At 47.8% G+C, this 15218-nt stretch overlaps 1 protein-coding gene across 1 annotated transcript in view; it reads right to left on the reverse strand.

Moving 5' to 3' along the window:
• Positions 1–572: 572 nt before the first annotated feature.
• The window catches only part of LOC139275695 (splicing regulator RBM11-like), a 33137-nt gene continuing 18491 nt past the window's right edge, over positions 573–15218 (reverse strand). Inside the window, exons 4-5 of the mRNA XM_070892872.1 lie at positions 14513–14618; positions 573–1721 (exon numbers count right to left, since the gene is read on the reverse strand). Coding sequence (XP_070748973.1) covers positions 1371–1721; positions 14513–14618 — 457 coding nt within the window. The 3' untranslated portion in view covers positions 573–1370. The remainder of the gene's footprint in view (positions 1722–14512; positions 14619–15218) is intronic.

Raw genomic sequence — 15218 nt, forward strand, 5'->3', positions numbered from 1 at the left:
GGTGGAAGGGTCGCGAACCAGAGGACACAGATTTAAGGTGACTGGCAAAAGGTGACATGAGGGAAAGCCTTTTTACGTAGGTTAGGATCTGGGGTGCACTGCCTGAGAGGGCGTTGGAGGCAGATTCAATCACGGTTTTCAAAAGGGAGTACCAGAAAGAAAAAATGTGCAGGGATACGGGGAAAGGGCAAGAGAGTGGGACTGGCTGAAGTGCTCTTGCAGAGAGCCGGCACGACCTCGACCGGCCGAATGGTCTTCCATGCTGTAACCGTTCTATGATTCTATGAAGGAAACCTTCCCTGTGTGGTTGCAATGTCTCTGATACACATTCATAAGAACATAAGAATTAGGAACAGGAGTAGGTCATCTAGCCCCTCGAGCCTGCTCCGCCACTCAACAAGATCATGACTGATCTGGCCGTGGACTCAGCTCCACTTACCCGCCCGCTCCCTATAAACCATTAATTCCCTTATTGGTAAAAAATCTATCTATCTGTGATTTGAATACATTCAATGAGCTAGCCTCAACTGCTTCCCTGGGCAGAAAACATACAACAAAATATCTTTTCCACGTTAGGTCTGAACTGTGTGCATTAGCATTTAATTTCCAAAAGAGACAAAACAATTAGTCAGCTAAGGATGAACGGATAAATTCACCAATCTCATATTAGCAGCAGGAATCCCCAGTTGAAGGCAGCAAGAGCCAGAGACAGGCCTGGAGCACTGCTGAACCATTCCATGCACGCTGCCTTCACACGCAGCTCCCCACTGGTAACAAGGGAATGGGTGAGTTTACCATATAGTGTCTCCAAGTGCAAGAGTTCATTACATTTCATTCAGTCGCATTGGTGCCATTACAGAAAAGAAAATCACACTGAACGCAATACAGTTGCGCAATGCACTACTCGTGTGATACTCTTAATTCATCAAGTCAAATTGTTCCCATTAGTGCTACCATCAGTGACAAGAGAGCTGCAACCACCAATAATTTACTGCAGTTGCATACAGCTCCCAATCCCCTCTCCAGATCCAACGCGAGTTTGGAGGGACATTAATGTATTTCACAGTATGAGTAGACCTGGCATGCAATGCTTCAGACGCCCAGCATTACACTTTACTGAAGTCCCCGTGTGACACCATAGCCATTAATCCATGCGTGAGACACCCCACCTCCACCTTACAACAGCCGTGTGGATTTGGGCATCCAATCCAACTTCAGCCACCTTCCATATCGGTCAGAATATTTGGTTCCGGTTTTGCGTTAGTTTATATCAAACTGGTCTGCGCTCCCGCGCCCCTTTCACGGATTCTCTTCGGAGGGCAAAGGATCGAGTCTCAATCCTACGGCCCACCCCACCCCCACTCCCACCGTCAGTATTTCTTCTTTTTGGATTTGTGCTTCTTGTATTGGTGCTCCCGGTGCTTGCTGGAGGTCCGGAGCTTCTCGCGGCCTATGTGGTCGCTGTCACTGTCCGACTCCCTCTCCCGCTGTCCTCCACCACCGCCGCCGCAGCAGTTCCCGTGGTCGGGGTCCCTCTGCTGCTGCCGCCTGTCCCAGGCGGGCTGAGACGTCCTGGCCATAAAGTCCGGCGTCAGACCGAAATGGGGCAGCTGGGCCGGGGGTCCCGCCTGCTGCGCCATTGCCTGGTAATATTGCTGCTGCTGCTGCTGTTGGGCCATCTGCGAATTGATGTGGTACTGCTGCAGCGCGTAAGTGTTCATCTGAAAAGAAAAAGGAGCCACCTTAAGATTTCCGCTCCTGTCCCGAACCCGCCAGTGCTTGCCCTACCTCCCCCGCGGGAGCCAGATCACGTCAGGAGTACGGTTCCGCGGGCTTCGGGCGCCACGGCCCCCCCCCCCCCCCACCGAGAGAACGTCGTTCTTCCACGAGACCGGTCGGCGAGCATGGACCGGCTGTCCGACCGTGGAGGGCATCACACAGCCCAGGCCCGCTTCCCGACCTCGTCCCAACGTCAGCACAATGCGCAGCGATGGTGGAAGAGGTGAAACTGGATCGTGGGATGTAAGCTGGAGAGACAAGATCACAAGGCCCAGGGAGTGTTAATCAGTTTGTGCAAAGCCCAGGCCTGCAGCCAACCCTCAAGTACAGTGCACGGTTCACAACTGTATTAGAGGGTCTTAGAAGGAGAGCAAAGCGGTGGGGGGGTAAAGTAAGTTGATTAATGGGATTGTACACCCGGAGCCATGAGGAATGAAAAAGAAAAGCAAGAACTTGCATTTATATAGCAACCTCAGAGCGTCCCAAAGTGCTTTACAGCCAATGAAGTACTTTTTGAAGTGTAGTCACTGCTGTAATATAGGACTAGCGGATATATCTGCAGCGCCAATTCACCAAAATACTGGGACTAAAAGGTTTAAATTATGACAACAGGTTGCATTGACTCGGCTTATATTCCCTCGAGTATAGAAGATTAAGAAGTGGTAATTAATCTCGGTGTTTAAGGTGTTTAAAAGATTTGATAGGGAAAAACTATTCCCTCTGGTGGGGGGAGTCCAGGGGGCGTCACCTTAAAATTAGAGCCAGGCCGTCCAGGGGTGATGTCAGGAAGCACTTCTTCACACAAAGGGCAGTGGGAATCTGGAACTCTCTCCCCCAAAAAGCTGCTGAGGCTGGGGGGGGGGGGGGCAATTGAAAATGGCAAGCAGAGACTGATTTTTGTTAGGTAAGGGTATTAAGTGTTACGGAACCGAGTCAGGTAGATAGAATTAAGATACAGATCAGTCATGATCGTATTGAATGGCAGGTCAGGTTGTACGCCTGTTCTTATGTTCCTTCCTATGATAAATGTTGGCCAGGACACTGAGGAGAACTCCCTGGCTTTTCTTAAAATAGTGCCATGTGATCTTTTACGGGGGGACCTCGGTTTAATGTCTCATCCGAAAGACGGCACCTCCGACAGTGCAGCATCAGAGTGTCAGCCTAGATTTTGTGCTCAAGTCTCCAATGGCTATGGATACTTGGGGAAAACAGGTGAGCTTATTGAGTCTTTGAAGAAGTTAAGGACAACAGATAGACAGGATCCCACAGAGATGCTCAGCTGAGCTGAGCTTTGACTCTTATATCCTGTCCCTCCCCAATGCCACTCATTTCCACTTCCTCCACCCCAACTTATCCCACGGTGAATGAAACCCTCATCTACGATTCGGGTTAAACTCAACCTCACCATCGCCCTCTGTGTGGTGAAAGTAGTCCCACAGAGCGGTTTGTTGCAACTGAATGGCTTGCTAGGCATTTCAGAGGGCAGTTAAGAGTCAATCACATTGCTGTGGGTCTTGGGGTCACAGATAGTCCAGACCGGGTAAGGGCGGCAGACTTCTTTCCCAGAAGGACATTAGTGAACCAGATGAGTTTTTATGACAATCCGGTAGTTTCATGGTCACCATTACTGATACTAGCTTTTTAATTCCAGATTGATTTAATTAACTAAATTTAAATTCCCCAGCTGCCGTGGTGGATTTGAACTCGTGTCTCTGGATCATTAGTCTTGGCCTCTGGATTACTAGTCCAGTTAAAAAAAACACTCTGCAACCGAACCCAATAAGGTCAGTAGCTGTTCCACAGTATTTTGTTGCTGGAGGGTCCAAAAAATGTTAGTATGCAGGTACAGCAAGTAATAAGGAAGGCAAATGGAATGTTGGCCTTTATTGCAAGGAGGATAGAGTATAAAAGCAGAGAAGTCCTGCTACGACTGTACAGGGTATTGGTACTGCCACACCTGGAGTACTGCGTACAGTATTGGTCTCCGTATTTAAGGAGGGATATACTTGCATTGGAGACTGTTCAGAGAAGGTTCACTAGGGTGATTCCTGAGATGAGGGGGTTGTCTTATGAGGAAAGGTTGAGCAGTTTGGGCATATACTCATTGGAGTTTAGAAGAATGAGAGGGGATCTTATTGAAACATATATGATTCTGAGGGGGCTTGACAGGGTAGATGCAGAGAGGATGTTTCCCCTCGTGGGGGAATCTAGAACTAGGGGGGCATAATTTCAGAATAAGGGATCATAAGAACATAAGAAATAGGAGCAGGAGTAGGCCATCTGGCCCCTCGAGCCTGTTCCGCCATTCAATAAGATCATGGTTGATGTGATCATGGACTCAGCTCCACTTCCCTGCCCATTCCCCATTTACTCCCTTATCGCTCAAAAATCTGTCGATCTCCACCTTAAATATATTCAATGACTCAGCCTCCACAGCTCTCTGGGGCAGAGAATTCCATAGACTTACAACTCTCTGAGAGAAGAAATTTCTCCTCATCTCAGTTTTAAATGGGCGGCCCCTAATTCTAAGACTATGTCCCCTAGTTTTAGTTTCCCCTGAGTGGAAATATCCTCTCTGCTTCCACCTTATCGAGCCCCCTCATTATCTTATAAGTTTCAATAATCACCTTTCATTCTTCTGAACTCCAATGTATATAGGCCCAACCTACTCCGTCTATCCTCATAAGTTAACCCCGCTCATCTCCGGATTCAACCTAGTGAACCTTCTCTGAACAGCCTCCAATGCAAGTATATCCTTCCTTAAATACGGAGACCAAAACTGCACGCAGTACTCCAGGTGTGGCCTCACCAATACCCTATACAGTTGTAGCAGGACTTCTCTGCTTTTATACTCTATCCCACTTGCAATAAAGGCCAACATTCTATTTGCCTTCCTGATTACTTGCTGTACCTGTATACTCACTTTTTGTGTTTCATGCACAAGGACCCCCAGGTCCCTGTGTACTGCAACACTTTGCAACTTTTCTCCATTTAAATTATAATTTGCTTTGCTATTATTTCTGAAAAGTGGATAACCTCACATTTTCCCACATTATACTCCATCTGCCAAATATTTGCCCACTCACTTAGCTTGCCTTTATCCCTTTGCAGATTTGTTGTGTCCTCCTCACAATTTGCTTTCCTGCCCATCTTTGTATCATCAGCAAACTTGGCTACATTGCACTCGGTCCCTTCATCCAAGTCATTAATATAGATTGTAAATAGTTGAGGACCCAGCACCAATCCCTGCGGACCCCACTAGTTACTGTTTGCCAACTAGAAAATGACCCATTTATCCCGACTCTCTGTTTTCTGTTAGTTAGCCAATCCTCTATCCGTGCTAATATATTACCCCCAACCCTGTGAGCTTTTATTTTGTACAGTAACCTCTTATGTAGCATCTTATCGAATGCCTTCTGGAAAAATCCAAATACACCATATCCACTGGTTCCCCCTTATCCACCCTGCTTGTTACATCCTCAAAGAGCTCCAGCAAATTTGTCAAACATGATTTCCTTTTCATAAAACCATGCTGACTCTGCTTGATTGAATTATGCTTCCTTAATAATGGACTCCACCATTTTCCCTACGACAGATGTTTCCTGCTTTTTGTCTGCCTCCTTTTTTTAAATAGGGGTGTTACATTTGTGGTTTTCCAATCTGCTGGGAACACCCCAGGATCCAGGGAATTTTGGTAGATTACAACCAATGCATCCACTATCTCTGCAGCCACTTCTTTTAAGACCCTAGGATGTAAGCCATCAGGTCCAGGGGACTTGTCCGCCTTTAGTCCCATTATTTTACCAAGAATTACTTCATTCATGATAGTGATTGTATTAACTTCCTCTCTCCCTATTGCCACTTGATTATCCACTACTGGGATGTTTTTAGTGTGTTCTAACATGAAAACGGGTACAAAATATTTGTTTAAAGTCCCTGCCATTTCTCTGTTCTCCATTATTAATTCCCTAGTCTCATCCTCTAGGGGACCAACATTTACTTTAGTTATTATTTTCCTTTTTATGTACCTGTAGAAACTCTTACGATCTGTTTTTATATTTCGTGCTAGTTTACTTTCATAATCTATCTTCCCTCTCTATCATGTTTTTTAGTCGCTCTTTGCTGACTTTTTAAAATTTCCCAATCCTCTGGCCTCCCACTGGTCTTGGCCACATTGTATGCCCTTGTTTTCAATTTGATACCCTCCCTGATTTCCTTAGTTAGCCACGGATGGTGATCCCTTTTCTTACAGTCATTCCTTCTCATTGGGATATATTTTTATTGCGAGTTATGAAATATTTCCTTAAATGTCTGCCACTGCTCATCAACCATCCCATATTTTAGTCTATTTTCCCAGTCCACTTTAGCCAATTCTGGCCTCATACTTTTGTAGTTTCCTTTATTTAAGCTTAAGACCCTGGTTTGAGAACCAATATTCTCACCCTCCAACTGAATTTGAAATTCAACCATATTATGGTCACTTATTCTTAGAGGATCTTTTACTACAAGATAATTTATTAATCCTGCCTCATTACACAGTACTAGATCTAAGATAGGCTGCTCCCTGGTTGGTTCCGCAATGTACTGTTCAAGGAAACTATCCTGGATACACTCTATGAACACTTCCTCAAAGCTACCCTGGCCAATTTGCTTTGTACAATCAATATGAAGGTTAAAATCGCCCATGATTATTGCCGTTCCTTTCTTACAAGCCTCCATTATTTCTTGATTTATACTCCGTCCAACAGTGTAACTACTGTTAGGGGGCCTATAGACTGCCCACCAACGACTTTTCCCTTTATTATTCCTTATCTCCACTGAAAACGGAAATGAGGAGGAATTTTTTCTCTCTGAGGGTCGTGAATCTTTGGAATTCTCTTCCACAGAGAGCTGTGGAGGCTGGGTCATTGAATATATTTAAGGCGGAGAGAGACAGATTTTTGAGCGATAAGGGAATAAAGGGTTCTGGGGAGCGGGTAGGGAAGTGGAGTTGAGGCCAAGATCAGATCAGCCATGATCCGGAGCACGCTCGAGGGGCCAAATGGCCTACTCCTGCTCCTATTTCTTATGTTCTTATGAGTGACTATTTGGGTTTTATTTTTAATCTTTTTTTAAAACATTGACAGAGATTTTTGTTGGAGCGTACCAGCTAAAGTGTGATGGGCAATAAGATGGCTGGGGCACCGCCGGTGACAGAAGGAGGGAGGAGGCAATGGAGGTCAAGGCTGGTGGGCCTTAGGGTGCCGGCTGTGACGTACAGCTGCAAAGAGTTGCAGTGGTCGGATGGGTGCAAGGCCGTGGAGAAGGCGAGATTCCAAAACAAGTGCATTAGGTGATGGGGATAGGCAGCCAGAGCAGGGCGGCGAGAGCAGATGTGATAGGCATGTGCAGCTCGGTGTTGGAGTTTATGTAGAAACATAGAAAATAGATGCAGGAGTAGGCCATTCGGCCCTTCGAGCCTGTACCACCATTCAATATGAACATGGCTGATCATGCAACTTCAGTACCCTATTCCTGCTTTCTCTCCATACCCCTTGATCCCTTTAGCCGTGAGGGCCACATCTAACCTCTTTTTGAATATATCTAACGAACTGGCCTCAACAAGTTTCTGTGGTAGAGAATTCCACAGGTTCACAATTCTCTGAGTGAAGAAGTTTCTCCTCATCTCGGTCCTAAATGGCTTACCCTTTATCCTTAGACTGTGACCCCCTTGGACTTCCCCAACATCGGGAACATTCTTCCTGCATCTAACCTGTCCAATCCCATCAGAATTTTATATATTTCTATGAGATCCCCTGTAGGAGGGACTGCAGTGGTTTAAGAGGGGCAATTAGGGATGTGAAATAAATGCCGGCCTTGCCAGTGAAGTCCACAGCCCATGAACTAATAAAGAATGATCTGTTTGAGTGCACCAAGTTTACTTAACAACAATTTGATTTTATTGCCTTAAAGGAACATACTTTAGCAACAAAACCATATTGTGTTCACGTGGTTTAATGTTCCTGCCCTTATAAAAAGTGTACCCTCTGATAAAATAGTGTACCCTCTGACTTACCAATAGCAGCATCACGGAGGATTTTCTAGTATATTAAAAATGCTACATGTGTGTGCATTTTGTCCATCACACTCCAGGTGTCAGATGCAAAACAAGCTTTAAAAAAGAAAAAGAAATCCAGTCACCTAACGTCGGAATGCTTCTGATCTCGAGCCTGAAACTGACGGGCATTTTCCAACCTTCAGTTCCCTCACTCAACAATTGAACTCGGATTGACCTACCAGCCTGTGTTTACTTAACAGCAATTAAACTTTGTGGCCTTCAAGTGACAATCTTAGCAGCACAATAATATTTTGTATATCACGCCCTTATAAAACTGCCTTTTAACGTTGAGTATTATTCAACAAAAATGCATTCCCTTCCCCATTTCTTTTGATCTTATCTTTCTGCTTCTTTTCACAAGCCTTGCTCTACTTCCCCTCCCAGCTGTGCTTTTGTAAAAATTGAGAAGCTGAAGCCAAGGTAAATCAAGACAGTCATGTTTAGGTGATGTTACACTTGGATTTTTTTGAAAACCTATGAGAGGAGGTAGGAAAGCCTGAGGGAGGCAAGGAACTCCTGGGCAAGAATCAGGAAGAGTAGGAAACGCTGTGTTGAGTCTTGATTTCAAAACAGTAAGAATGCAGGAGGGGTATTCCTGCACCACCGAAAGTACAGCACTCCCTTAGCAACCTAGATTACGTGCTCAGGTCCCTGAAGTGGGACTGACTCAGAGCTGACAGTGTTCCACTGAGCCAAGGAACCACAATTGAACCTGTCTTTATTCTTCTCTGAGACTGACGTACCTGCTGTGCTGCTTCTGTTTTTAATCTCACGCCTGAAACTGTCCATTAACCCGCCTGTCGAGAAAGCGCATATCTGCACCCTCGCCTGACAGGAAAGGTTGTGGGTTCAAGTCCCACTCGAGACTTGAGCACAAAAATCCAGTGCAGTACTGAGGGAGTGCGGCACTGTCGGAGGTGCCGCATTTCAGATGAGACGTTAAACCGATGCCCCGACTGCCCTCTCAGGTGGACGTTAAAAATCCCATGGCGCTGTTTCAAAGAAGAGCATGGGAGTTATCCCCAGTGTCTTGGCCAATATTTATCCCTCAACCAAGATCACTAAAACAGATTCTCAGGTTATTACATCATGCAGATTGTGGGAGTTTGTTGTATGCAAATTGGCTGCCATGTTTCCTGCATTACAACAGTGACCACGCACTAAAGTACTTCATTGGTTGTAAAGCGTTTGGGACGTCCGGTGGTCATGAAAGACGTTTTATAAATGCAAGTCTTCTTTTCTTTTCTCTCGGCAAATGTCTCAGGCTGAACCAGACTGTTGCAATCATGGCATCCTATTTAGCCTCGAGGTTCCAACTCCATATCCTCTTCATCATAAAGACCGCCTACTTCTGCCGCCGTAGCATTGCCTATGCTCCCTGCCTCACCCCGTCTGCTACTGTAACCCTCATCCATGCCTTTGTCACCTTCAGACTTGACTATTCCTGTTGTGTATCTGTAAATCATGCACTGCCATGTTCCGCCACCAGGGAGCACATTCCCTGAAGTCCCAAGGGATCCCAGCATCCCTTGGGAGCACTGTATATAAGCCTGCCCCTAAGGCCTGTTACTCACTCTGGAGTGTCTTAATAAAGACTGAGGTCACTGTTACTTTAACCTCCCTGTGTGCAGTCTCATCTGTGTTAGGAACTCAACAACTGGCGACGAGTATACGAATCCAATGCAAAGATGCAGCAAAATTGGCATCCTGGAGAAGTTCTCGGAGGGTGAGGACTGGGAAGCCTATGTCGAACGGCTAGACCAGTACTTTGCAGCCAAGGAGCTGGACGGAGAAGAAAGCGCTGCAAAAAGGAGAGCGGTCCTCCTCATGGTCTGCGGGGCACCGACCTACAGCCTCATGAAGAATCTTCTGGTTCCGGTGAAACCCACAGATAAGTCGTATGAGGAGCTGTGTACGCTGGTTCGGGATCATCTTAACCCGAGGGAGAGCATGCTGATGGCAAGGTGTTGGTTCTACACGTGCCAGTGATCTGAAGGTCAGGAAGTGGCGAGCTACGTCGCCGAGCTAAGGCGACTTGCAGGACAATGATGGCTACCTGGAGCAAATGCTGAGACTTTTTTGGACTGGGCATTGGCCACGAGACCATCCTACGAAAACTTCTGACTGTAGCGACACCGACCCTCAGTAAGGCCATTGCGATAGCACAGGCGTTTATGTCCACCAGTGATAACATCAAACAAATCTCTTAGCATACAAGTGCTAGCAATGTTCATAAAGTAACTGGGACTGTGTTTGCGAGCTGAAATGTACAGGGCAGAAACCACGAGTCTGCAACTGCCAGCAGGCCTCAGGTGACACAGATGACTCAGAGGCCCCAACAAAGGATGAATGCAAGGCAATTCACACCTTGTTGGCATTGTAGAGGCTTCCATTCAGCCTATTCATGCCTCTTCAAAGGGTATGTTTGCAAGAGCTGTGGAACAATGGGGCACCTCTAATAAGCTTGAAGACGAGCTGCAAGTTCTGCAAAATCTGCTAACCACCACGTGGCAGAGGAAGATCGGTCCATGGTGGACCAAAGCAATTTCGAGTCCCAGAGAGAGGAGGCAGATGCTGAAGTACATGGGGTGCACACATTTTCGAAGAAATGTCCACCCATAATGTTAAACGTAAAATTGAATGGCTTACCCATAGCCATGGAACTGGACACTGGCGCTAGCCAATCCATCATGAGTAAAATGATGTTTGAGAGACTGTGGTGCAACAAAGCACTCAGACCAGTCCTGAGCCCCATCCACACGATACTGAGAACGTACACCAAAGAGCTCATCACTGTCCTGGGCAGCGCCATGGTCAAGATCACCTACGAGGGCATGGTGCACGAACTGCCACCCTGGATTGTCCCGGGCGATGGCCCCACACTGCTTGGAAGGAACTGGCTGGGCAAAATCCGCTGGAACTGGGATGACATCCGAGTGCTATCACATGTCAATGAGGCCTCATATACCCAGATTCTGAACAAATTTCCTTCCCTTTTTGAGCCAGGCATTGTAAATTTTTCCGGGGCGAAGGTGCGGATCCACTTGGTCCCAGAGGCACGGCCCAGTCACCACAAGGCGCGAGCGGTAGCTCACATGATGAGGGAGAGAGTGGAAATCGAACTGGAAAGGCTGCAATGCGAGGGCATCATCTCCCCAGTGGAATTCAGCGAGTGGGCCAGCCCGATTGTTCCAGTACTCAAAAGTGATGGCACGGTCAGGATTTGCGGCGATTATAAAGTAACTATTAATCGTTTCTCGCGACAGGACCAATATCCGCTACCTAAGGCAGATTACCTATTTGCGACACTGGCAGGAGCCAAGATGTTCACCAAGCTCGACCTGACTTCGGCCTACATGACGCAGGAGCTTCAAAGGGCCTCACCTGCATCAACACGCAAAAGGGACGGTCCATCTACAACAGATGCCCGTTTGGAATTCGGTCGGCTGCAGCGATCTTCCAGAGAAACATGGAGAGCCTACTCAAGTCGGTACCACGCACGGTGGTTTATCAGGACGACATATTGGTCACGGGTCGCGACACCGTCGAGCACTTGTAAAACCTGGAGGAGGTCCTCCAGCGACTGGATTGCGTAGGGCTGCGGCTGAAGAGGTCGAAATGCATCCTCATGGCTACAGAAGTGGAGATTTTGTGGAGAAAGATCGCGGCGGACGGCATTCGGCCCACAGACGCCAAGACAGAGGCTATCAGAAACGTACCCAGGCCACAGAACGTCGCGGAGCTGCGGTCGTTCCTGGGACTCCTCAACTATTTTGGTAACTTCCTACCGGGGTTAAGCACCCTCTTAGAGCCCCTACATGTGTTAATGTGCAAAGGTGAGAACTGGGTATGGGGAAAAAAAACAAGTAATTGCTTTTGAGAAAGCCAGAAACATTTTATGCTCCAACAAGCTGCTTGTATTGTATAACCCGTGTAAAAGACTTGTGCTAGCATGTGATGCATCGTCGTACGGAGTCGGGTGTGTATTACAACAAACTAACGTTGCGGGGAAGATGCAACCTGTCGCCTATGCTTCCAGGTGCTTGTCTAAGGCCGAGAGGGCTTACAGCATGATTAAGAAAGAGGCATTAGCGTGTGTGTTCGGGGTAAAGAAAATGCATCAGTACCTGTTTGGCCTCAAATTTGAGCTGGAAACCGATCACAAGCCCCTCATATTGCTGTTCGCTGAAAGCAAGGGGATAAATACCAATGCCTCAGCCTGCATACAAAGGTGGGCATTCGCGCTATCAGCGTATAACTATACCATCCACCACAGGCCAGGCACCGAGAACTGTGCGGATACTCTCAGTCGACTACCATTGCCCACCACGGGGGTGGAAATGGCGCAGCCTGCAAACTTGTTGATGGTCATGGAAGCGTTTGAAAATGATAAATCACCTGTCACAGCCCACCAGATTAGGACTTGGACCAGCCAAGACCCTCTGCTGTCCCTAGTAAAAAACTGTGTACTGCAGGGGAGCTGGGCCAGCATCCCCGTTGAAATGCAAGAGCTAATGAAGCCATTCCAGTGGCGAAAGGACGAGCTGTCCATTCAGGCAGACTGCCTGTTGTGGAGTAACCGCATAGTGCTACCCATAAAGGGCAGGGAGACGGTCATCTCGGATCTCCACAGCACACACCCAGGTATAGTAATGATGAAAGCGATAGCCAGATCCCACGTGTGGTGGCCCGGTATCGACTCTGACTTAGAGTCCTGTGTACGACAATGCAGCGTGTGTGCTCAGTTGAGCAACGCTCCCAGTGAGGCACCACTAAGTTTGTGGTCCTGGCCCTCCAGACCATGGTCGAGGATCCATGTCGACTATGCGAGCCCGTTTCTCGGTAAAATGTTCCTGGTGGTGGTGGATGCTTTTTCAAAATGGATTGAATGTGAAATAATGTCGGGAAGCACCGCCACCGCCACCATTGAAAGCTTGAGGGCCCTGTTTGCCACCCTCGGCCTGCCTGACATACTGGTCAGTGACAACGGGCCATGTTTCACCAGTGCCGAATTTAAAGAATTCATGACCCGCAATGGGATCAAACATGTCACCTCGGCCCCGTTTAAACCAGCCTCCAATGGGCAGGCAGAGCGGGCCGTTCAAAGAATCAAACAGAGCCTCAAACGTGTCACAGAAGGTTCACTCCAAACCCACCTGTCCAGAGTACTGCTCAGCTACCGCACGAGACCCCACTCGCTCACAGGGGTGCCCCCGGCTGAGCTACTCATGAAAAGGTCACTTAAAACCAGACTCACGCTGGTTCACCCCAACCTGCATGATCAGGTAGAGAGCAGGCGGCAGCAACAAAATGTAAACGATGGTCGCGCCACTGTGTCATGGGAAATTGATCTGAATTACCCTGTGTATGTGCTAAACTATTGACATGGTCCCAACTGGATCGCGGGCACGGTGATAGCTAAAGAAGGGAGTAGGATGTTTGTAGTCAAACTAGACAATAGATAAATTTGCAGAAAGCACCTGGACCAAACGAGGCTGTGGTTCACAGACTGCTCTGAACAACCCACAGCAGACACCACCTTTTTCGAGCCCACAACAAACACCCAAAGGATCAACGACACCACGCTGGACCAGGAAATCGAACTCATCACACCCAACAGCCCAGGCTCACCCAGCAGCCCTGCAGGGCCAACAACACGCCAGCCCAGCGAGGGCACAGCCAACACACCAGAGCAGACATTTGTACCGAGGCGGTCGAACAGGGAAAGAAAGGCTCCCGACCGCCTCACCTTGTAAATAGCTTTCACTCTGACTTTGGCGGGGGCGGGGGAGGGGGGAGTGATGCTGTGTATCTGTAAAGCATGCACTCCCATGTTCCGCCACCAGGGAGCGCATCCCCTGAACTCCCAAGGGATCCCAGCATCCCTTGGGAGCACTGTATATAAGCCGGCCCCTAAGGCCTGTTCCTCACTCTGGAGTGTATTAATAAAGACTGAGGTCACTGTTACTTTAACCTCCCTGTGTGCAGTCTCATCTGTGTTAGGAACTCAACAATTCCAACCCTCTCCAGGCCGGCCTCCCATTATCCACCTTCCGTAGACTTCAGCACGTCCAAAAGTCTGCTGCCCTGTGTCCTAACTCACGCCATGTCCCGCTCACCCATCGCCCCCTGTGTTCGCTGCTCTACAATGACCCCTGGTCCCCCTATGCTTCCAATTTAAAACTCTTATCCTTGTATTTAAATCTCGTCATGGACTCACCCCTCCTGCTCTGTAACCTCCACCGACCCTACAACCCTCCCTCAAAACTCTCCGCTCCTCTGCCTTTTGTGCATGCCCATCACTTCGCCCCGCAGGCTCTGAAATCACCTCCTTAAACTTCTCCGCCGCTCTCTCCTCCTGCAAGGGGCTTCCTTCCAACCCACTTCTCTGGCCAAGCTTTTGATCACCTATCTTAACATCTCCTTCTTTGCCGCAGAATTAATTTTCGTCTGAATACGTCTCTGTGAAGCACCTTGGGACGTTTTTCTACGTTTATGCCACTATATAAATGCAAGTTGTTGTTGAAGGAAATATAGTCTGTGTACTTGAAACTGACTGGTTACTTACTAAACCAGGCTTTAGGTCAGACAGACCTTGAGTTTCTAATACCCAGGGCTTCATAGCTTTATACTCACTATAGCCTGCCAGTAGTAAGGGTCAGGATTGCTGAAGCTGTTGTTCATGGAGTATGGCGGAGTCAGAAACAGTGAAGAACTTGGTCCATCTTGGAATTGAGTGCTCCTAGAACAATACACAGTGAATGCATTAACAGGAGGCGAGGGACCACTTGTACATCACCGCCTTTGGCCGGCTGACCTACACTGCCTTCAAGATTTTAAAATCCCTCCATGGCCTCACCCCTGCCTATCTCTGTAATCTCCTCCAGCTCTGCAACCCTCCGGGATCTCTGCGCTCCTCCAATTCTGGCTTATGCACAATCCCGATTTTTCATCGCTCCACAACTGGCGGCCGCGCCTTCAGCTGCCTGGGACCCAAGGTCTGGAATTCCCTCCCTAAACCTCTCTGTCTCTCTCTCTCCTCATTCAGGACAGTCCTTAAAACCTACCTCTGACCCAGCTTTTGGTCACCTGTACTAATATCTTTGTTACTACGTTAACGGCACTATATAAATGCAATTAATTATATACATAGAATGATACTGAATACACAGCACAGAAACGGGCCATTCGGCCTAACTACCCTGTGCTGGTGTTTACACTCCACACGAGACTCCTCCCGTTCCATCTACCTCATCTCAGCCTTTCCGCATATCTGTCCATTCCCTTTTCTCTCGTATTTGTCTGGATTCCTTTTGAGAGCATCTAATCTATTCGCCTCAAC

The sequence above is a fragment of the Pristiophorus japonicus genome, chromosome 11 (assembly GCF_044704955.1).
Source record: "Pristiophorus japonicus isolate sPriJap1 chromosome 11, sPriJap1.hap1, whole genome shotgun sequence".
Classification (NCBI taxonomy): domain Eukaryota; kingdom Metazoa; phylum Chordata; class Chondrichthyes; family Pristiophoridae; genus Pristiophorus; species Pristiophorus japonicus.